This window comes from Lissotriton vulgaris, chromosome 9, assembly GCF_964263255.1.
Source record: "Lissotriton vulgaris chromosome 9, aLisVul1.2, whole genome shotgun sequence".
Lineage (NCBI taxonomy): Eukaryota > Metazoa > Chordata > Amphibia > Caudata > Salamandridae > Lissotriton > Lissotriton vulgaris.
In genome coordinates this window covers 412,306,417-412,330,751 of record NC_141697.1, presented here as the reverse complement: position 1 = coordinate 412,330,751, position 24,335 = coordinate 412,306,417, and the positions used below count along the sequence as shown (strand labels likewise).

General features: G+C 44.7%; 1 protein-coding gene across 1 annotated transcript in view; it reads right to left on the bottom strand.

Moving 5' to 3' along the window:
- The window catches only part of DYNC1H1 (dynein cytoplasmic 1 heavy chain 1), a 1,654,074-nt gene that overhangs the window by 925,936 nt on the left and 703,803 nt on the right, over positions 1-24,335 (bottom strand). Inside the window, exon 47 of the mRNA XM_086937823.1 lies at positions 6,620-6,834. Within this exon, the coding sequence (XP_086793949.1) occupies positions 6,620-6,834 (215 nt within the window). The remainder of the gene's footprint in view (positions 1-6,619; positions 6,835-24,335) is intronic.

The following is a 24,335-nucleotide window of genomic DNA, read 5'->3' as shown; positions in this document are numbered from 1 at the left end:
TGAGCTTGTCTGCAGCTTGCGGAACCAAGTCCTAATAGCTGTTCCATGATATCGCATACCATATACTCTTAAGTGCATTATAATCCTCGCGGTTAAATGCTAACTTTGGTATTGCTTTATCAAAACATGTCGAGTAAGGTGTCATACGAATTGGAATACTAACCCCTCGCCAATTCTGGCGACGGGGTTAGCATTCCACCCTTCTAGAGGGACACGACATGTATGTAACTGTGAACCCCGGTTAAAGTTAACTGAAGCCTCAGCTCCACAAAATGGATGCTGCCACCACAGACACGAGTCTGACCCCCTGCAGCTGGGAGTCCTTCCAGGGAGGGGAGCCTGGACAAAGGGTTTCCTGTCAGGGGCGGTGCTAGCACCGTCCCAGACATGGTTTTGTGTATCCTGGGTAGGCAGGGCTTTACAGGAAGGTGACTGCTGAGTGGCACCCCGGTGCTCACTACGCATAGGCCGGTCTGAACCAGTTCCAGGGGCACACCAGCCCCTGGCCTGGGGAAGTCCGGCATGGCAGAGGGGTGTAACCACCCCCCTCCTAGTCCCACCCATAGGCAGGACCTAGTCACCGGGTCAGCCCCCTTTTTTAGTATAAAGATGGGAGCGGGCCCCCTGTTAAAATTAGATCTTTGGAATCAAGACACGACTTTCTGCGAAAGGACTTCACGATTTCTTCATCAAGATTCTCCCTTGTGGCTAAGGAGTAGTCACCCTGCATCCGCAGGCACCATCCTAAAGAACACTGCGGTCTGCTGCAAGTCCTTCATCACGAATCCGACGACCCAGCTCGACGAGACCCGGCTTCCCTGGCACCTCTGACCTCTACTCACCTCTACAGTAAAGCTGAGAACCGTGAGTGCGACGAGACCTCGAGGGACCGACGATCACCAAGACTGCACGACATCTTTACTGCAAGCCCACCGTGTCCTCCACGGGTGAGTGCTTTGGGGTCCGAGAAGCCCCAACCCTGCGCAGCACCAGCACCCAAGATCAGCCTCCCTGCATCTCCACGATCTGCGTGGGGCCCTTCTGCTGTTTGCTGTGCACCGCGTTGTTTGGCTACTAGCCGGCTGGCTTGTGGCCTTCTGAACGACGCCCGACGACATCACTACTGCTGGTCTGGTTGCTCCAGACTGGCCCTTGCTTCCTTCTTTAAGAGAGGCACCCCGGACCCTCCTGGTCCACTCCAGACGCCATTTTAGGTCCACCGCGTGGGCTTGAATTTGCCAAGGCTTGGTTGCCCAATCCTGGGTCCAGCGACGCCGACAGCTTCTATCTTCGTGGGACAGCTCGATCCTCCTTCCTGGTCGCCGACAACGCCTCCTGGTCCGTGAGATCTCCGAGCCCAGCGTCACCCACACGCCTTGTCGAGGTGGCTACCATCCGGTGCCCTCCTGGTGCCCACTGACTACTGGCTAGTAGTCTCGAACTTGGTCCCCTCTGCTTTCAGGTGTCATCTTCCATCGATCCAGGCTTGGATCCACCGAACTTTCTTCACTGGTCACCTGCCAGCAACTTCTTTCTTCCAGGCTCCTGGTCCGTCAACGAGGATTCCCGACGTCTTTTGAGTCCTATGCAGCTGCAGCCCCTGGGCTAGGTAACTTCGGCATTTCGGTGCCCCAGCATAGCCTCACTATCCAAGGGTCAGAATCTACTTTCGTTTTCTCCCTACCAGGTCGGGTTCGCCCGAGAACACTAACTTTGCAAATTCTAGCTATCATAGACTTTGTCCCGCATCTCGCGTGAGAGTGCACACACTGCACCCGAGTCCCCTGGGTCTCCTAGAAGTAATCTAACGATTCTATAGTCAAGTCCTAGCGATTCCAAAGCCTATTAGTACTGTACTTACCTGCTAGTAATTTCGCATTCCACTTTTCAAGTATATGGTTTTCCGTGCCCCTCGGGCATTTGTATATACTGTGCTAACTTAAGTATTTTTGTAAGAGTTTGGTTTGTGCTTAGTACCCTGTCCTCATAAAGAGTACAGGGCTGTTGTGATTCTTAATAAATAACTGTTTATTTTCATAACACTTGTGTGGTGTCCTTTCACTTGGTGTTCAAGGGGTATATGTAGTATAACAGCTGGCTTAACACGCCCTCTCGAGTCTTTAGCCTTAGACTGCTCGTATCCACGCTACTAGGATAGCTGGTCTATAAGGTTGACTTACAACCAATCATCAATAAGGGTTGCTGGACTGATACATAGTGTTCACTAGAATAGTGAGCACTGCATATCAGGCCACCTTCTCACAATCAAAACATAGTTCACAGCTTCAATCTATATCCCTTTTCTTTGGTGTTACAGAAAACATTTAGGTTCTTTCATATGTTGTGGTAATTGAAATGGACTGTTTGATTCACTATCTTGTCGACAATATATTGCCTTTTCACTACAATGATCCTTTTTTCATTATTTGGAAATCCCTGAAATACTATAAGAATCTATAGGATCTATTCAGGGCTTCTATCACATTATATCAGTTTGTACTGTGTTGTTGGGGGACTGCTTACAGTGGGTCACTCTATATCAGTTTCCTTCAAAGTCCACATCATGCCAGCTCTTTATATTCCAGAGTGTTTAGAGCTGATATACTGTTTTATCCCTAAAATCCAATTCACATAACAATACAAGGCACAATATCTGTGGCTAAGGCCGTACTTTGGTTGTTTTTATGTTGTATATTCAAACACTGTAAATATGTATAGATCAACATATTGATATATGTGAAATATGTTTTCTTGTTTTGTGTTTCTAATGCACTTGATGGATGTATATATCTCTGTGGTCACTACTTTTAATGTTGGGAGAATTATGAGCTGTGTTTATGAATTGTCAGATATGTAATCCACTCTTAATTATAATATGTAAAATAATAGCTATGTCCTATATCATTTTGTTTACAGTACGTTAAGACTGTGACCTGATTTAGGCGACCTCGGCGAAACGCGCGTAGTCTCTACTACCTCCTTGCCATCATCATTTGTGTCTTAGGTTTTATTCTGTACTGTGTACTTGTACTATAGAATGAGAAAATTGGCTTACCACGATTAAGTATTAATACATGTCTGATCTTATATTGTAAAAATAATTATTTCTTTTTTATATATACAACAAATAATAATAAACTTAAAAAATGATTGAAATCATGACCTTTTGTAATAAGGTAATTTTTACGCAATAGCTTTTCTTGTGAAATATATATGTTTGGGTTTTATTAGATTGTCACAGCCTCCGACTAAGCTATAGACCTTTCCCTACCAGTTTCTTTCCCTAGGTATAGCTAGTCCAGTTACAATATAGGGGTCCCCTGCTTTTCAATTAAAAAAAAAAACTTTTCACGACGTCCGACATTATTTTCTAACAAGCTACTTTGCTATCCTTGAAGCCCATGAAGGCATGGAACAACTATCAGAGGTCATTTTCAGTTTGATTGTCCACGGTGGTGTAGAAAGTCCTAAAGCAAGCTAGGAAAATCTGTAACCCTCTACTTTGTTTTTTACTCACCGTGTGTTATCGTGGTCCGCTGGTGCCCCTTCGTATTGCCACTCTCTGCAGCTTCTATGTAGGACCCCCTTGGTCATTACGTTATTATTTTTGTTTGTTTCCTTATAGTTTTTTATTTCGATCATCCGCAGTTTGCATTACTTCGACTGCGCAGCAGTTAGGGATTCATCGATGGATTGTTATGTTAACTTGTATGGGAAGTTCTTCACGTGTCCGTAACTTTACACAGCAGTAATGTGCGTCATTCTTCTGTATGTGTGATTGTGTGGTCTTTACAAAATGGAGGCTGAGTCTGCTGATGGCCGCAGCCCTGTGCGTCAAAAATATGTTGGGGGCAAAACTGATTGCAAAGGTGAATTTTACAGCAGCATACTATGAATCACAGAAATCTCTGCATTTCAGTGTAACGCATACAGCAACAGCACAGTGTGTGTGCAGTATTTCCACCTAGACTTAACCCCACAGAAATGCATGTATAGAACGCTTTGAACAATTAAGGTCTCAGTAAAAAAATGTATTAGTGAACAGTACGTTCTGCCAGCAATTGCTCTTTACAGTACTGTTGCCAGTTTCAGCCCTTTCTTTGCTCAAAAGAGAACTAGGACGAAAGCAAGCATACGAGTTTCCCTCATACTAAGCAAACATCTAGCGATAGAGGTGCCTTACTGCTGCTGACAATACCCATGCGTTGTACACCGTCTTGTTGTACTGTACTATTCATCCTAACTATTTTCCACTGATAACTTCAATGCATGCCATGTTTGGCGATACAAGAGCCATGCTTCTCAGCGTCTGCAGATGACACATGGGCATTGCCTGCTGATGTGACCATTTATCATTAATTCACTGACAGGAAAAGACCTAGTGGCCACAGCTTCCACCAATGCAGCTCTACTTTATCATTGATCTACTGTCTATATCCTCACTCCTCTGTGACAGGTCTCTTTCCTTTGTGCTCCCAGGTCTGTCACCTCCCTCCCACTATTTCTAATTTGCTTTATCCCTATTCAGCATTCTGTCAGTTCCTGGCTCCTTCTAACCCTGCCCTTCTCCCTCTCCCCTCCACCATAGCTCTTGTCTGTCTATTCTTCAGCCCTTATCAGCTCTGTCTCCACTTTACCTATACACTTTTCTTTATCAGCTGTTTTTTTCTCTCCTCTCCATACAAAGTCGCAGCTCTGTCTAGTCAAACAAAAAGCAGAGGCCCACAGACACCTTGTGGATGATTTTCTGACTTGGTTCCATATACCCTCTGTAGTTATACTAAATAAGCAGGTACCTATGTTAGGACAACTATTAATGTAATAACTGCACTATCACAATTGTTTTATTAACCTTCCTGCTTTCTCAAATTTGCCTGGAAATGCACGATTTTTTCTTCTCTTTTTTCAAAATTTTCTCGGGGGGGAACCCCCCCACCCCGAACCCCACTTAAGGTGGTCCGGGCTCGCTCGGTGCGGTGCAATATGAAAATTAGTTTACGCCCGACCAGTTTCAAATGTCACCAGCCGCCCCTGCATTTTAGTCCTCAGTCCAGAGCCTGTGGCTGGTGAAGTGAGTTGTAACGGAGCTAGTTCTTCCTCAGAAGATTCGTTAGACACTATGTAGTGGGAACTGGCTATTACCGTTTCGCTTCCTGTTGGAGCGCTGGCTTTGCTGCCTGCGTTGTGGTGGTGGCTGAATACAGCCTGAGCTCCGTGCTCCAAATTATGGGCGAGCCATTGATGTAGTCGTGATCGAAGAGACTATTTACTTTTAAATAATGCGCCGGTGGCGCACTATTCTTTGTGCTTCGCAGAGAGGCACAAGTTACAGACATCATGATGTGTGTTGGAGTGTCCGCTCCGAGGACACAGTCTGAAGGGTTCTTTCTTTGTCTCCATCACTCGGAGACGATCATTCTCGACGGTTGATTGTATTCGGAATCTGGGCAGTCCTTCTCTGGTGAAGAAACCGATTCTGGTAATTAATTTTTACCCAGTAGGCAGTTTGGCATTGAATCTTTAAGAACTTCGACGTAATCCATATAAGCAAGATGGCGGAAAAAACTTTACGAACAAAGACTTTGACATGCACAATGCCGGTTATAAAGCTATCTCGAGAAAAACAACTTGCAAAGTCCAGGCCCAACACAAGATGGCAGGAGTGTGCATAGTATCTGCAGCCAACACATTCTACGAATAGAAGCATTCAAAGGCAGGGAGCATTAAAGAGTCCACTGCCTTTAGTATGCAAATCTGGCCACCCTCGTAGGTGAGGGGATGCAAATCCCCCTAAACATGGCCCATTTGGTGCAAGGAGAAGCAAGAACATTATTTATCAGTCAGTGAATGGTGCTATTTGCACTACACACTTACTGCAAACACATGAACAATAGCACACTAGTAGCTGTTTGCGGTGCTCCTGTTTAAATGTACCTTTGTGCCAACAATTGACGTGATTTTGAGCTAAAATATAGTGCAAAACAGACTTACATTTTCATGAAAATATGCAATAGTAAATTACACAAAATGTCGCACACCTAATTCTATCCCATTGTTTTTCACCCACTATGTCACTTTAGATCGAGGTACACCCAATGCAAACCAGTACTGAAGCTGTTGCTCATGTGAATAGTCCATCCCAAACCTTGGTAATCTCACACCACCGCTCTGTGGCTCATCGCTTTTTTTTATTTGGGAAATTTAAATTCAAATTCCCCCACCACCCCAAAATCTTACTGACTAAGCTATGCCCCTGCCTGAGGTGAACCCCTGCCCACCTGGGGTGGACAGAAGCAAAAAGTAAATGAAAGTTTATAAGAAGGTGGACACAGAGCCTTATTATTAAAAAAATATGTATGTGTTTTTATACAAGATAATTATTTTTTTTTAATAACAAAGCTGTTAAGACAGCTAACACCGGCTCTATGCAAGACCTATAAATGCAACTCTAATGGTGATTCCTTTCAACTAAAGGATCGGTTTATAACAATTTATACTCACTAATAAGATACTAGAATGCTAGCCTCTTAACATTAAGAATATTCCATAACTTACTCTAAGCATGCAGATACAAAGCTCACAGAAAATGCCTTACACTTTTGCACAAAAAGCTAATTACCTGTTAAAGAGAGCAGGAGAAGTAGCAGCTCTGTCCTTCAATCCCTCGGAGGACGGGTTCATAGTAAACACAACATGGAGATTGCGAATGACTTGACTAGTAAACCACTTGTACAATTCTTCATGCGAGTCTAACATCAACCCTTCTTTCTGAGCTCCTTCTTTACATTGTGTCATGAGCGTAGAGTATTCATCTCCTTCAAACAGTCCTGGAACCTAAATAATATAGAATAGTACACGTTTTTGAATGGTAATGCATATCAGCTTCACAAAATATCATCTAGAGCATTATGAACGCTTAGCTCCTTAACAGGCTCTCTTACAGATGCAAGACAAGGATGGAAATTTCATTACAAGAACGGAGGCTACATTATGCATAATCTTTTAATGCAGTCTCTAAGCAGCCGCATACACCACAATAAAAAGGTTCCATAAAAGAACATATAAAATACATAAAGGGCATGATCCAACATTAATATGCCTCTTTTAAATGCGGCTCGGAGCAGATAAGTGTATTCATTTATACTTCCTTTAAGCCTTTGATTAATCTTGTTTTTTTTCCTTTTATGGATGATTTGTGCTAATTATGGATGATTTGAGCTAACCCCCCTTTAATCTCCCTGCTCCCTGCCTCCGCACTAATTTCCAATTTATGGAAATCCCCTTCTTTCCCTTCCTCTCCGGTTGTTTGCCGTATTATCTATTTATCTACAATTGATGTTTTAAACTGCTTCCCTTTACAGCGCTGGTAAGTATTATTCTCATTTCATTTATTTCTGTTTTGCTTTAAGGCCTCACCTTCTTTCCTGCGGGAGCCACTTCTTATAGTTCGGGATTTACTCCCGGTTTTTCTGCGCTTATGAAGGCTTTCCAAAAATTTGATGTTCCAGAAGCACGCCGCGGCTCGAGAGCCGTTGTGTAACGCTCCCTACTTAGAGAAATGAACCTTGGCAACCGTGCAGTCACGCTCTCGAGTTGCCAAGGCACTTTCTTCTTCTTTATTCCTCACTCTGGCCTTGTATTAAATCTAGACCCCGGTTTCTATGCTAACCAGCGTAAAAGAGTGTCCGTTACTCGTCAGACTCCACGTTTAGCTGCTGCCTCCTTCTCTAACCTCAAGTCCACTCATTTTCTAGCTTCGGCACACAAAAAAAAAAAAATAGATACTTGTTTTGCCCCTGCTTTTATTACAACCATGGTGCTTTATAAGCTGCTCTTGCCTGCTTTGTCCCTGCTTTTACTACAGCGCATGGCAATTTATAAGCTGGTCTTCTCTGCTTTGCCCCTACTTTTATTACAGCGCATAGCGCTTTATAATTTTCAGTTTAAAAGCATTTTTTTTTATTCCCTTTATTTTTTCTGCTCTATTCCCTGCGCCATGTCTGAATCGGGGCAGAAGCGTCATCTGACTAACAGCTAATCTGGAGAATGAAGCCTTTAAGAAGCTCATACATAATGAAATGCACAGCTGTATGCTCGATACCCTAAAGAAGGTCATGTCCTCAAAAAGATCACTCCCCTCTGAGGAGGAAGAGTTCGCTGAAACTCTTAATGATGACATTTCTAATGTAAGGGGTAAAAGATCAAAGAAAATTAAAAACTTCGAGTATTTAACCACTAAGAGCACTATGGGAGATCCCAGCACCTCACTTAATCCTTGAGGTCTTAGCACCTCGACTTCAAATGGAGGTCCTCACACCTCAAACTCCCTGGGTGTACCTCGCGGCGCAACATATTCTGGTGTCCTTCGCAGCACATGGTTGAGGGGCCTGAGGTCGAGAATTGGCCTCAGTGTTCCGTCCTTTTTGGGAATTAGAAAGTATAGCGAGTAAACCCCTGTTCCTTGTTCTTCTAAAGGAACTATTTGAATAGCATCTTTTTGTATAAGTGATAGAACCTCCTGATGAAGCAGAGTTAGATGGTCTGTAGACATTGGACGCTGCCTGGGAGGTATGGTTGGAGGGGTTGCTGTAAGTTCTAGGCAGTAGCCATGTTGGATAATCGGTCTTACCCACTTGTCTGTTGTAATGGAGTTCCAGGCAGGCAGTAACTGTGTTAATCTGCCCCCTACCTGAGTAAAATGCTGTGGGGGGAGCAGAGGAAAGTTGCTGTTTTGTGGCGGAAGAGGATCGATTGTTATTGTTACCGCAACCGCTTCCTTTGTTATTATTGCCTCTGTATCCTCCTCTAAAGTATCCCTTGTTATAGGATGTTTGGGATTGAAATATGTTGTAGTGTCTGCTCCAGTTTGTTTGGAGCCTCCTCTGTAAAAGGTGCGACGAAAGGAGCTTCTAGCTGGTGTGGACTGTAAAGCCCCCATAGACTTTGCGGTGTCTGTATCTTTCTTCATTTTTTCCAGTGTAGTGTCTACTTCTGGGCCAAATAACTTGTTCTGATTAAATGGTTGGTTTAAAATGGTGGTTTGCACTTCTTTTTTAAACCCTGAAGTGCGTAATCACGCATGTCTCCTGAGTAGGACACTGGTATTTACAGCTCTAGATGCTGTGTCTGCGGCATCTAGCGCGCATTTTATTGAGGAATTGGAGATCAACTTGCCTTCCTGTATAAGGTCATTTGCTTGATCTTTGTACTGATCTGGTAGGTGCTCAAATAGTTTTTGTAATTGGTCATAATGCGCCCTATCGTAACGAGAGAGGAGGGCTTGTGTATTTGTTATACGCCAAATTTTTGTAGCTTGTGCAGCTATTCTTTTACCTGACGCGTCAATTACTTTTGATTCTTTGTCAGGTGGGGGTGCTTCACCAGAAGTTTGAGAATTCGCAATCTTCCTAGCATTGGCCACAACTAATGAGTCTAGTGGCAGATGTCTTTAATGCAGACTGGATCTGTGGGTGCTGGTCTATATTTTTTCTCGATCCTAGGGTTTAATATTCTAGTGCGTACAGGGTCTTTAAATACCTCTGGAGCGTGTTTTATAACTCCCTTGATCATGGGAAGAATTTGAGCAGACCGCTGAGACTGCTCAAAGGTATCTAGGAGAAAATCCTCCTCTATGTCAACGGAATGCACTCCTTGGTAAACAGCAGCTCTGTTTAACAACTGACCAAAACCAATGGTATCTTCTGGAGGGGAAGGTTTTGATGGGTATAACTAGGCTGTGGGGTTTTAGGTTTAAACCTATAATAACTGATAAAACCCCACTGAAAGAGAAATAGCCCTCACCATTGAAAACATATAAACACTGAAAAAACACCTGCACAACCACAAACTAAATGCCATTCAAAGAAAGGAAAAAGAGAGTGAAAGAGTCATGTATTTTCGTCCTGACGGGGCCAATACAATGTATATTTGTTATACAAGCTAGCAGTTACAAAGCCTGGGCTAACATTATTCTGCTTGAGTTTTGTTGTTTAGGGATGCCACTAAAACATTGTTTCTTCATCCTTTTGCTTTTTTCAGTTTTGTGGTCTTTGGTCTAAAAGTGCAGGGTTTAGAAGCATGTTTTAGGTCTTGTTTAATTATTCTATAAATTGTAAAGAATCAGGAAATATCAAAATCACATTTGATATTTTGGCTGCGTTTGAATCTTTCACTGATCGGTAAAATGGCTTGTTTCATAAGAATCTTTCCTAATATGTGTAATCACATTTACCCACAGAGAATGGGTAAAAACCCTTAATACATCAGCCCACAGTTTCTAGTGGGTCAGTATTGACAGTAGGTGAATTGCCAACACCTCAGGCTTTAAACATTTAACACAAGGTATAGTGACAAGTATATGCATAACAAGTGCTATCACCAAGTCTCTGGGATAGGATGGAAAACATGACACCAGACTTTTGGAAAACATGGAGTGTCACTTGGAAAGCTCTGCAAAAATGTTTTTTCCAAGTTCAACAAAGATTGGAGTGATATTGTTTGTATTTGCATTGATTCAGCTACATATATGAAAACGTTGTGTGATGACCTGTTAAAATTGATACCTGAGCTTAAGTGATTCCCTGTAGGAGATCCTTGCCACTTGTTAGATGGTATGTTGAAAGCATCTTTGCAATATTCAGGGTTAATGAATGATGCTATCGACTTTTTAGTCCATTCTGGTGCACTGTTTCCTTATGCACTGGAACTAAAAAGCAAATATTCATAATTTTGTGCTTTGTGTGGCATCAAAGAAAGTCATCTCAACTGTGTCCCTTAGCTGATGGTTCTCACTCCAAGGGGCTATGAATGCTATATTATTATTGTGGCAAGCGTTTACAGAATGTTTGCTGAGTGATGGTGCAAAAGGCAAGAAATGTGAGGATCTTTAGCCGCATAAAGATAGTGATGTGAAAAAAGTGCACTCTACTGCATTATTAGATATTTACAGGAAAACATAACTTCTGTAGTGGACATAATAAAAAAACTAGAGTTTGAAAAAACCCTTGTCTGCCAAGTGTTCAGCATAATTGGTGTAGATGTGAAACCTCTCCTTGAGAGTAGGATGGGCGACACAGTTATTGACTTTGGCACTGCAACCAGTATTGGCAGGGAAAGCTATGTCAGTGGCCAGAGTTAACAAATTGTGTACTGGCTGTTTTGGAGTTGCCCGTCTCAAGTGCCAATGTTGAGAGGGTCTTTTCACAGAAGTTTACAAGGGAAGGAAAGGGCGAGCGCACATGACCAAAGACTCACTGAAGAAGTATTGTATGGTGTATTACAATAAGTTTAATTTGCAAAACTCTGTTTGGACCTCATATATAAGTGCAGAAAGCAAGCAATAATAAAAGCAAAATGTTCCATAAACACCGAAAAAACACTTTTTCTGTGGTTTTTAGTGGCGCGAAAATGTGTAACCACTGACAACAACTGTTTTTTAAGGTATTGAAAACACTGAAAAAACCATATAGGCATATTTTTTGGGTTTGAAAAGTTCCATACACCCTCATCTACATGGTATGAATCAGGTTCTTGCATGTCCTCCCCTCCGCCCAAATCTATTCATCATCATTCTGTTGTGGGGAATGTGATAATGAAGAATGTACAGGAGAGATTTGAGGTTAAATGTGAGGAGGAACAGGAGAAGAAGGAGAGGAAGGTATAGGAGAGGAAGAGTGCATAGGAGATGTTGCACAGTCCTTTTTGGCAGGAACCACAGGTGTGGGTGGTGCATCTGCTGGTCTCTTTTTGTGAGGTGTAGCACCTACATGACCTGTCCTTGGTTCAATGTAGATCTTCTTTTGTTGAGGATCTGGTCTAAAAAGTTCTTCCTCCTCTACAACCTTCTTGGGCGTTGATTTTGTTCGATTCCAGAGGAGGTTGTCGTATGTCTTTAGCCTTGGGAGGTGTTATAACGTCCTGTGGCATAGTTTTCGGTGTCGAAGGGTCTTTTGGCTTCGGCGCCGAGGCATCTTTATTTTTGGGTGCCGATGGAAGAGGATGGCTTGGTGTCGAGGCACTAGAAGGCTTAGTTGGTTTCTTTGGAGCCGGGCTGGAAGGCGGGGCTTTTGAAGCAGGTATTAGGTCTCGACTGGGCCCTTTGGGCGGAGTGCTGACCTTTGCCTTCAGTTTGGACAGAATATGTGGTGCAGGGGGAGTACTACTCATGCGCTGACCCGATGGAATGGAGTCATCTGAGTCCTCTGCCTCTGATACCCTCTGGAGATCAGGTGAGTCTTCTTCAGGAACGAGGGGAACCTCTTCGTCAAAGAGATCTTTCGGTGCTGGAGCTGATCTCATTTTGTGTCGACGAGCTCTCCGATCCCGGATAGTTTTCTTCAATCGGAAGGATGCACAAGCTGTGCAGGTCGACTCGTCGTGTTCCGGCGATAGACAGAGGTTGCAGACCTCGAGGTGGTCGCTATGTGGAAACTTTGCTCGACATACCGGGCATCTTTTGAACAGAGTTCTTTCCTTGTGGTGTAGGCCGCACGGCGTCGGTAGGACCAACGGCCAGCGTCGATGACCGGAATGGAACTGATGACGTCGAAAGTATTGTAGTCTATGTCGAGGGTAGTTTGTAGAAGTTTGAGGACGTTCTGAGCTTCGAAGTTGCTAAAATGTCTTTTTCTAGCCGGAGCAGAGAAACTTTCATCCGAACCCAGTGGCGGAAAGAAACAATCTAAGGATGGAGCCGATGCCCATTGGCAGTATTGTCCAAGGGAGGAGTCACCTATCTCGTGACGACAAAGACTTCTTCCAAGAAGACAACAACCTGCAATCATCCAAGCCCAACACCAGGTGGCGATCTAATGAATAGTGTACAATCTGCAGCTCATATGCCTCGAACATGTTCTCTCCTCTAAACCTTAAGATTCCCAGAAGCTCTGAGTGGTGGCCTCAAGACCATGTGGCAAAATTCATCAATAAGTGGTCGAGGTACCCATTGGAACGTGATACACATAATATCCTAAAAGCAGAGTGCTCCAGACCTTCCATTGATGACAAAGCATGCCAAACTCCAAACTTGGACCTGGAGTTGACCAAGTTTCTTTTCAAACTTGGACGGGATCCACGTAAAGGCATGGACAGATCCCTTAAGGGGTGTCAAGATTGTCTCCTAAACGTATTAGGCCCACTAGCCAGGATTATCGACGCAGCGGAGAGCCATATTAACGGGACTCCCCTTAATACAAACTTGATCAGAGGCGGGAGCCAGAGGGCTCTAATTCTGCTTGGCAATGCTAATTCTAGCTTAAATGCTGAGAGACGTCTTAAAAAAAATAAACCCTAAACTCTCAGACATGGCCGACAAAGATACCTCTCAGAACCATAAAGGTTTACTCTTCGGAGAGGATCTCATAAAATATCTTGGCAAATACGTCAGAACTTTTACGGCCTTGGATAAGGCCCGACAAAACATGCGCAAGGTCTTTAAAAATAACCTTTTTGGTCGGGACAGAAGAAGGGGCCTCTCTTCCGGCCGATTTAACCAAAGGCCCTTCACAAGATCACGCGGTTTCTGAAGAGGCTTTCAGCAATTCAACAACTCACAGTTTTACCCCCAGAGGGAGAGGTATGTGCTCCAGAGGATTCAGATCCCATGGACCCTCCAACAACAACCCACCAAGAGAGTACACTTCCCCTTCCTACCTCTCCTGCTTTCCCCCTAAAGTGGGAGGGAGACTCAAATTCTTTTTTTCAGAATTAGAGACTAATCATTCAAGATCCATGGGTTTTAAATACCATCAAGGGTTTCAGAATATACTTTACAGAAACTCCTACTCAAACCTCTCTTCCAGGAGTCTTTCCACTCCCTTCGGAACAACAAAAAATAATAGAGGAAGAGATCTCCTCCATGCTCCAAAAAGGAGCAATTATAGAAGTCTCTCTGGAAGAACTCAGATTCATAAGCACACTCTTCCTCGTAGAGAAAAAGGACAAGGGTTGGAGACCCGTGAATTATTTAAGACATCTAAACATATTTTTGGTCTACAGACACTTCAAGATGGAGGGGATCCATCTTCTGAGAGATCTTCTTCTAGAGGGAGACTGATTAATCAAATTGGACCTAAAGGATGCTTATTTCACCATCCCTACGGCCAAAATCTAACAACCCTTTCTACAGTTCTTCTGGAAAAACAGCTTATATCAATTCCAAGCCCTCCCGTTCGGTCTTCCTTTACCAAGATTATGAGACCAATCGCCTGATACCTAAGGGAAAGGGGCAACCGGTTTTATTATTTATCTAGACTACAGTCTCATTATGTCTCAAGAACTTTACAAAAATATCTCAAGATCTCAAGACCGTAAAGGATCTTCTAGAAAGCCTGGGCTTTTTCATCAACAAAGAAAAATCAGTCTTGACTCCTTCCAGGTCTCTCTAGTTTCTGGGCTTCACTGTAGATACCTCCAAATGTCTTATACTCCCTTCCAAGAATATTGCCAAAATCAGGAAGGAAATTCGTCATGTTTTAAAGCAACAAGACTTTCCCCAGAGAGAACTGGCCACACTACTCGATCTCCTCTCTTCCTTTAATCAAGCGATTTTTACCGGTCCCCTAAATTATCGGGCCCTCCAAAGGGTGAAAGCGAGGGCCCCAAGGTCCGGCTTTTGGTACGAAGATCACATTTCCCTAGATCGAGAAGCCCAGTTGGAACTGGCTTGGTGGCTCGAGAAATTGGAAGCGTGGAACGGCAGAGCGTTCTTTGGTTCAAAACTGGAATTTGTTTTAGAATCAGATGCGAGACTCCATGGCTGGGGGGCTTGCCTTGACTATCAGAACACGGGTGGGGTCTGGTCTCTGGAAGAATCCTCTCAGTATATAAACTACTTGTAACTAACAGCTGGTCTTTACGCCTTGATGAGCTTCAAGCGCTCTCTCCAGGGCAGGTCGGCTGTGTTAAAGATGAAGATGTCTGCAGTAGCCTATATAAACCGTCTGGGCGGCACCAAATCTGCAGTTCTATCAAATTTGGCCAAAAAACTTTGGATATTCTGTCTGAAACACAAAATCGCTCTGAAAGCGGAATACCTTTCTGGGAAATCAAATATCTCGGCGGACTGGAACTACAGATTCCTGCTAGATCACAGCAATTAGAAACTCAACATTTCCGTGTTCAGGTCTCTGGACAAGATTTGGGGTCCCTTGGAAATAGATCTATTCACGAGCAGACTGACATGTCAACTGGAAAATTACTTAAGCTGGAGGCCCGATGCCGGGGCTCTAGCAGTGAACGTTTTTCTCCAATCTTGGAAAGGTCTCCGTGCCTACGCCTTTCCCTCCCTTTGGCATGATCCAAAGGGTTCTACAGAAAGTGAGACCCAAACAATGCTTCCTTGCTCTAATAACTTCCTTCTGGCCCTCCCACGTTTGGATCCCCACCACTCTGGAGCTGGCATGCAAACCGCTCTTTCTAATCCCTTCCCTAGAATTTCTCCTAACAGACGTAGATGGCGGAATTCTCCCCCTAATCCAGACAGGAAATTTGAACCTTCTTGCTTGGAAAGTGTCAGTAGATCCAATGAAGTCTCTGGACTTTCGCCTACAGCTGCTAATTAGAGAGTCATGGTCTCCAGGTACCCACTACAGATACAACATTTGGCAAAGCTGGGTTCGTTGATGCCTGGAAAGGAACCTGGATTCCCTAAACCCCTTGCCCGTAGCTGGAATTCCGCTCCTGTGCGGCACATTCCGATAGCGGGCGTGGTCATGACGGCGCCCAGCCGTCATCAGCATCGATGGGGTTAATGCACCTATTGTTGACATAGTTAATTTTCTTTGTGAACAATTTGATAGAGGTCTTGGCTATAGAACCATCAACTGCTATAGGTCAACTATCTCGGCTGGTCACATCCTCGTTAATGGTAAAACAGTAGGTAAAAATGTCATTATTTGTAGGGTTATGAAGAGCATTCGTTTAACACCATCACTGCTGATGGTTTTCTCCTCCTGTGCTGGCCCAGATTTATTCCCATTGTTCATGACGAGCTCAGCTCGTCATGAGTGTACAAGAGGTGTACCTCATGACGAGCTGAGCTCGTCATGAGCATCGAAGGGGTTAAGAAGATTGTAGGAAGGTAGATACCTGACTATGGTTACCCCCAATTTTTTGCCTGGTGTTTTGCTGGTTTTCCGACTTAGTTGGCCTGGGACCCTGCCAATCAGGACCCCAGGCCTTCTGCTCTCTCTCTAAAATGGATTCCATGTACCTTAGGTACATTTCCAATTGGTACTGGGCCACCTTATCAGACCCTGTAACTCAGGGCATAGGTGTACCCAGGGCCTACCAGGGGCTGAAGCATGTATTATGCCACCCCTGGATGGCCATCTAAATCTGACACAACTGGCTGCACGACAGCTGGGGCAAGGTGGTGTAATCACCCTTTGCTGTAGATATAGTATACCTATATCTAACCCTAAAAATGGACACACAGATTTCTATCAGTCACTCCTATGGCAGGCCTTGACAATCCTGAAGGCAGAGTGCTTGGAATCGTGTGAAATGGTGCTCTGGCATGAGCTGAGCCCGTTTGCAGCTTGCGGAACCATTTCCTAATAGCTGTTCCATGATAACGCATACCATATACTCTTAAGTGCATTATAATCCTCGCGGTTTAATGCTATCTTTGGTATTGCTTTATCAAAACATGTCGAGTAAGGTGTCATACGAATTGGAATACTAACCCCTCGCCAATTCTGGCGACGGGGTTAGCATTCCACCCTTCTAGAGGGACACAACATGTATGTAACTGTGAACCTCGGTTAAAGTTAACTGAAGCCTCAGCTCCACAAAATGGATGCTGCCACCACAGACACGAGTCTGACCTCCTGCTGCTGGGAGTCCTTCCAGTGAGGAGAGCTTGGACAAAGGGTTTCCTGTCAGGGGCGGTGCTAGCACCATCCCAGACAGGGTTTTGTGTATCCTGGGTAGGCAGGGCTTTACAGGAAGGTGACTGCAGAGTGGCACCCCGGTGCTCACTACGCATCTGCCGGCTAGAACCAGTTCCAGGGGCACACCAGCCCCTGGCCTGGGGAAAGTCCGGCATGGGAGAGGGGTGTAACCACCCCCCTTCCTGGTCCCACCCCTAGGGCAGGACCTAGTCGCGTACCCACCCCTTTCTTTAGGATAAAGGCAGGAGCGGGGACCCTTCCAAATTAGATCATCTTTGAATCCTGAAACTACTTTCTACGAAAGGAACTCTCGACCTTCTCAAGATTTCTCCCTTGTGGCTAAGGAGTAGTCACCCTGCATCCGCAGGCACCATCTAAGAACTCTGCGGTTTGCTGCACGTCCTTCCTCAGGAATCCGACCGACCAGCACGACGAGACCCGGCTTCCCTGGCACCTCTGACCTCTACCTACCTCTACAGCTAAGCTGAGAACCGTAGGTGCGACGAGACCTCGAGGGACCGGCCATCATCAGAACTGCACGACTTCAATCCAGCACGACCGCCGAGGGATCCTCTGGTGAGTGCTTTGGGGTCCGAGAAGCCCCGACCCTGAGCAGCTCCAGCACCGAAGTCCAGCCTCCCAGCATCTCCACGATCTGCGTGGGGCCCTTCTGCTTTTTGCTGCTCACCGCGTTGTTTGGCTACTAGCCCGCTGGCTTGTGGCCTTCTGAACGACGCCCGACGACATCACTGCTGCTGGTCTGGTTGCTCCAGACTGGCCCTTGCTCCCTTCCAAAAGAGGAGCACCCGGACCCTCCTGGTCCACTCCAGACGCCATTTTGAGTCCACCGCGTGGGCTTGAATTTGCCAAGACTTGTTGCCCCAATCCTGGGTCCAGCGACGTCGACAGCTTTATCCATCGTGGGACAGCTCGCACCTCCATCCTGGTCGCCGACAACGCCTCCTAGTCCATGAGACTGCAGAGCACAGCGTCACCCACTCACCTAGTCGAAGTGACTACCATCTGGTGCCCTCCTGGTGCCACCTAACTACTGGCTAGTAGTCACAAACTGGGTCCCCTCTGCTTTCAGGTGTCATCCATCTTCGATCCAGGCTTGGATCACTCGAACAATCTTCACTGGTCGCCTGCCAGCAACTTCTTTCTTCAGGCTCCTGGTTCGTCTACGAGGATTCCTGACGTCTTTTGAGACATATGCAGCTGCAGCCCCTGGGCTAGGTAACTTCGGCATTTCGGTGCCCCAGCATAGCCTCACTATCCAAGGGTGAGGATCCACTGTCGTTTTCGATCTACCTAGTCGGGTTCGCCCGAGAACACTAACTCTTTGAAATCTAGATACCATAGACTTTGTCCCGCATCCCGCGTGAGAGGGCACACTCTGCACCCGAGTCCCCTAGGCCTCCTACTAGTAATCTGAAGGTTCAGTAACGTAGTCCTAGCGATTCCAAAGCCTATTAGTATAGTACTTACCTGCTAGTAATTTCGCATTCCACTTTTAGAGTATATGGTTTTTCGTGCCCCTCGGGCATTTGTGTAAATTGTGCAACTTGAATTATTTTCATAAGAGTTTTGTTGTGTGCTTAGTACCCTGTCCTCATAAAGAGTACAGGGCTGTTGTGATCTAAATAAATACACTGTTTATTTTCATAACACTTGTGTGGTGTCCTTTCACTTGGTGTTCAGGGGGTATATGTGATGGTATAACAGCTGGCTTAACACGCCCTCTAGAGTTTAGCCCGAAGACTGCTCGTATCCACGCTACTAGGATAGCTGGTCTATAAGGTTGACTTACAACCAATCACCATAAGGGTTGTTTGGACTGATACAAAGTGCTCACTAGAATAGTGAACATTATATATCAGGCCAACTTCTCACAAAGATCTCCACAACCCAAATACGATTCTCTTTGGGACATAAAACTAATTTTAGACCTTTTCTCTAATTGGCAGGATAACACTCTCCTAAACAGAAAATACCTTTCGATCAAACTTGCTACTCTTTTATGTCTAATTTCTTGTCGGAGGGTCTCCGACGTCAAAGCTTTAGAGGTTTTTAATAGGTCCTATACCATGTTTGGAGTTCAATTTTAGATTAAAGAAGAACTAAGACTATGTCCGATTCAATTTTCTACCCTCGCTTTGACTCTTGCCTAAACTTTGTGTTTTTGATTGCTTGAGAGAATACGATCACAGAATGTCTGTTTTTCGACCCCCTGATGTCAACCAATTACTCATTTCCTTTGTTAAACCACATAAAGCTATATCTTCAACCTCCATTGCTAGATGGGTTAAGACCACTATGAACTTAGCTGGTGCTGATTTAAGTAAATTTCAAGCTCATTCTCTTACAGGTGCTATGGACAGCAAATCCCTCTGGTCTGGTGGTAAGTTGGATGACATCCTCAAAGCGACTGACTGGTCCAATGCTAGCACCTTTTCTCAACATTATTGCAAGCCTATCGAGCATATGTCTGATGTAGTCTTACAAAGCTACACACATGCATAATGTAGCCTCCGTTCTTGTAATGAAATTGCGATTCTCCTATTACCATGACTAGAGAATCTGGATTTCATTAAAGACATGGAGGCGGACATTATCCTACCCACCCAGGGATATGTTCTATTGTATTTATTAGCTCTTTACAGTTCTAGCATAATAATGTGTATTATTCAGTCCTGCAATTTTTTTTATATTGCTTTGTATTTCCTCCAAGATTTACTTCTCCCTTTTCAGATAGCCCTTCCCAACTACGAGCTCTTTGGATCCATCTTCACTTCTTCTCTCTTCGCATTCTTCACCAGAGGATCCTCTGGACGTTCTTTGGACATTTTGAAGTATATTTGTATTTCATGGACTTATTCTTCTCTGTATTTCCACATTTAAAAGAGGCAGATTGTTGTTGGCTCATGCCCTTTATGTATTTTCAATGTTCCTTTATGGAACCTTTTTATTGTGATGTATGTGGCTGCTTAGAAACTGCATATAAAGGTAATGCATAATGTCAGCCTCCATGTCTTTCATGAAATCCAGATTCTCTAGTCTTGGTAATAGGAGCATCGCAAATTTCTGCTATAAAATTGTACAATCCAAATGTCAGAAAAGCCTGACAACCTCTTGTACCAGCATGCCTGAGAAAGTCAATAGCAAAATCACTAAGTTCAAAATCAGACTCATCAGTGCTAACAACCTTTGTGGAAACCTGCTTTCTGTACGCAGCATCCACTACTTCCACCGCTCCTCCACCTCAGGTTACTGATAACCAGCTCTATGCTAAATTAAGATGAAGAGTCTAATTAGATCAAAGACATAGGTCGTCTGAACATCTGATGGTACACAGTTTACTGCTAAAGCAGATCAGTCTTGTTGCATAATTCAGTGAAGGGCTCACATCCTTTGCTACTCATGGCACAGCAAGTATCAAAGCCTTCCACCAATAACCCACCCTTCAGCATACAGTGTGACATTAACTAACATGTTACTTACCTTTGGTAACAATATATGTGTAAGAAACATAGGTTAGTTATAGATTCCTTACCTTAGAATTACCCCCAGGCGTCAGACTGGATCAGGAACGTTTTTCGTCAGCAGTATCTCTGCGCATCGAAAGGTGGCGTTGGTCGGCTCCGCGTCTGTCAATGGCTTTGTGGTCGCCGGGATGATGTTGCGGTAGCTACTCAGATGCCGCCCTCGCGTGCAGATGTCAGTTCAGTACACTGCTTTCCATGTAAACTAGGGCCCTGAAAGGATGTTCTTAACCTTAGAAATAATTTCGCAGAACGGGGAGGATTGGTGGGGGGTAAGGAATCTATAACTAACCTATGTTTCTTTCCAAAGGTAAATAACTTGTTCATCTGAAAGAAACCATTCGTTATAAATTCCTTACCTTAGAATACATACCCCAGCAATACCAACCCCGGAGGTGAGTCTGTGAACTAAGTTCACACCAAAAAGTCGTGGAGAACAAAACGGTCAAAGAATCCGTCCTGTCGGACTGGACTGTCCGGGTGGAAAAGCGCATAGAAGACTGCAACTCCACTCACGACAAAAAGCATTGCCTAGCGAGTGCCGCCTTGGAGATTCCAACGCGCAGAATCGCTGACATTGCATGTTCGCTTAGGTGACGAATAAATCTCACCAAGGCTCTACCCACTGCTGAAAGAGACCTTGCACCACTTCCGAGTGAACACGCCATTCATGATCCATCATGCACCTGCGACAGTTTGTCCGCCGTGACGTTCAATAAACCTGCCAGGCGTTGAACCACCAGGGACATGCCCTGATGTTCCAGCCATGTCCAGAGGCAGAGGGCCTCGTGACATAGGGTCCACGGCCCCACCCGCCTTGTTTGTTGCAGTACGACATTGTGGTGGTGTTGTCTGTGAAAACCTGCACTACTCTTCCCTGAATAGAGGGAGGGAAGGCTCTGAGTCCAAGACGGATTGCCTGAAGCTCCAGAAGGTTGATGTGGTGCCCGGACTCAGACGGAGACCAGAGGCCTCTGATCTCCGCCTCTCCCATGTGGCCGCCCTATCCCAGAAGGGATGCATTTGTCACCACTGTGTGTTCTGGTTGGGGAAGGGAGAGGGACCTGCATTTGACCCAATCTTGGTTTGCGAGACACCACTGCAGTTGTCGTGCAGTGACCTCCAAGATCTGGAGGCAATCGGACAGATTCCCCTGATGCTGCGTGTAAGAAAGTGGCTCTATATCTACTTGACCAACGTAAGGTACAGTGTGTATAGAGTCCCGAGTCTCCAGAGGTATGGCAGAGGCTAAAGTAGATATAACCTTACTCTCTAAAGTGGTAGCTTGGTTGAGCAGTCAGGCAGTATCAGAGGACAGTGTAAAGTATTTGTTGTACACACTCAGTCAGCAAATGGTCTCACACCCTCAAAAACTCAACTCTAGGCCAATTGTTTACTATCAAAATATATAGTTGTTTTATTTTAGAACCAACAAGGTATCAAAATATACTTCTCTCAATTTGAGTGACTTTAGGTAATTACTTTTCAAAAAGGTAATAGACTTTTTATGTACAATAGTTACAGTGGTTGCAGTAGGCAACACAGTTTCAAACACAATTTAAAATTGAGCTCAATTGGTTTTCTACATAAATGATGTTGATTACTTTATAGATTACTTTTATAACTCCCGGACTGGATCCTAGATTCAGTCCCGGGACCTAAGCTGTAAACCGTTTAGTAAAAGCGTTTTGGTTATTGCAGTGATTGTTAAGGAACATAACTATTTTAAAAGTTCACAGAAACTTTCTTAGTGAAAATCCAGCAATGTTATCCGAGGGGAGGAAATTAAGGTCACAGGTAAACTATGTTCTTGTTACTTTTGTATTCCAGCACTGGGATCTCTACCTAAGACAGGTAAGTAATTATGTTTTAGTAGTTCGTACGATTAAGGAATATTTGTAGTTTGCAAAAATAGAAGAAATTTCACAGAAAAACAGTCAATAGTTTCCTAAGGAAGAAAATTCAGGATACTGGTAAGGAATATGCTACTTGTCAGTATGCATCTGTTCTTGGCATGTAGGGCTGCTGACATTCATATCTGTGCATAGATCGCCGCCTAGTGTTGGGTCCGGATGCTTGCACATGGTTGTTCTGGAAGAGTCTTCGAAGTATCACGAGATAGGTGGCTCCTCCTTCGGACTACAGTGCGCATGGGCATCCTCTTCATTCTCAGATTGTTTTCCGCCATTGTGGCAGAGATGGAGGATAGTATAGTAAGAGATGGCCATGCAAAGAGTGAATGCTGCAGCTGCGACAGGCACCGGGGAGGTGGGTGGGCGATATGAATGTCAGCAGCCCTATATGCCAGGAACGGATGCATACTGGTAAGTAGCATATTCCGTTCGAGGCATGTGGGCTGCTGAATTCATATCTGTGCATAGAATGTATAGCAGTATCTCCCTTAGCGGTGGCTACCTGTGTCAGCTGCAGCAGTCTGGAAAAGAGTTTTGAGAACAGCCTGTCCTACAGCCGCTTGCTGTTTTGAATGTACATCTACACAATAGTGTTTTGTAAATGTATGTGTGGTTGACCATGTGGCTGCTTTACAAATTTCGTGTAAAGGAATATTACCCAGGAAAGCCATGGATGCCCCTAGCTTGCGTGTGGAATGCGCCCTAGGGGGAACTGTTAAGGTGCGTTTGGCTTTTAAATAACATTTTTGGATGCACTTAACGATCCATCTGGCTATACCTGATTTTGAAATAGGGTTGCCTTTGTGTTGCGGTGAGAAAGCAACAAACAACTGTTTTGTTTTTCGAAATGCCTTAGTTCTGTCTATATAGTATAGCAGAGCTCTCTTGACATCTAGAGTATGCAAGGCCCTTTCAGCTACTGTTTGTGGATTCTGAAAGAACACTGGCAGTTCGATGGTTTGATTTATATGGAAATGGGATACCACCTTTGGCATGATTTAGGGATTGTTCTGAGAACGACTCTATTTGCATGTATTTGAATGAATGGCTCTTGAATATTTAGGGCATGCAGCTCGCTAACTCTTCGAAGCGAAGTAATGGCAATAAGGAAAGCCACCTTCCAAGTAAGAAATTGTATTTCGCATGAGTGTAGTGGCTCAAAAGGTGGTCCCATAAGTCTGGTTAAAACAATGTTCAGATTCCAGACTGGTGAAGGTGGATGTCTTGGAGGAATTACGCGTTTGAGTCCTTCCATAAATGCCTTAGTGTTTACAAAGTGCCTGGCAGTCACTGTCGCCAGGCACTTGGTAAACACCCTGGGCGCCGTTGTCACTCCGAAAGGGAGGACCTTGAACTGATAATGCTGATCCTGAATGGTGAACCCGAGGTATTTTCTGTGTTAGGGGTGTAGCGGTATACGGAAATATGCATCCTTCGGATCTAATGTTGCGAGGAAATCTCCCTGACTGAGTAACGGTAGAACCTGCTGTAATGTGAGCATGTGAAAGTGTTCTGATAGAATGTACTGGTTTAGGGGCCTGAGGCCCAGTATGGGTCTGAGGGACCCGTCCTTTTTTGGGATCAAGAAGTACAGCGAGTACACCCCTGTACCTTTTTCCTCCACAGGCACGAGCTCTATGGCTCCTTTTTGCAGCATGACGACTACCTCCTGCTGCAATAATAGCAAATGATCTGTGGACATAGGATGGTGTCTTGGGGGTATGTTGGGTGGAGAGGATGTTAACTCCAGACAATAACCGTACTGGATAAGCTGCCTCACCCACCTGTCTGTAGTGATGGATTTCCAGACTGGCAGGAACTGTTGCAGTCTCCCCCGGACCGGTGTGGTATGGTCGGGGGGCAGTGACAAGAAGTCACTGTTTGTTAGTGGCGGAGGACCGGGAGCTGTTTCCACGACCTCTGCCCTTGGTGCTGTTTCCACGATAGCCACCCCTACTCTGTTTGGTGTAGGTGGTCTGCGTGCCTCC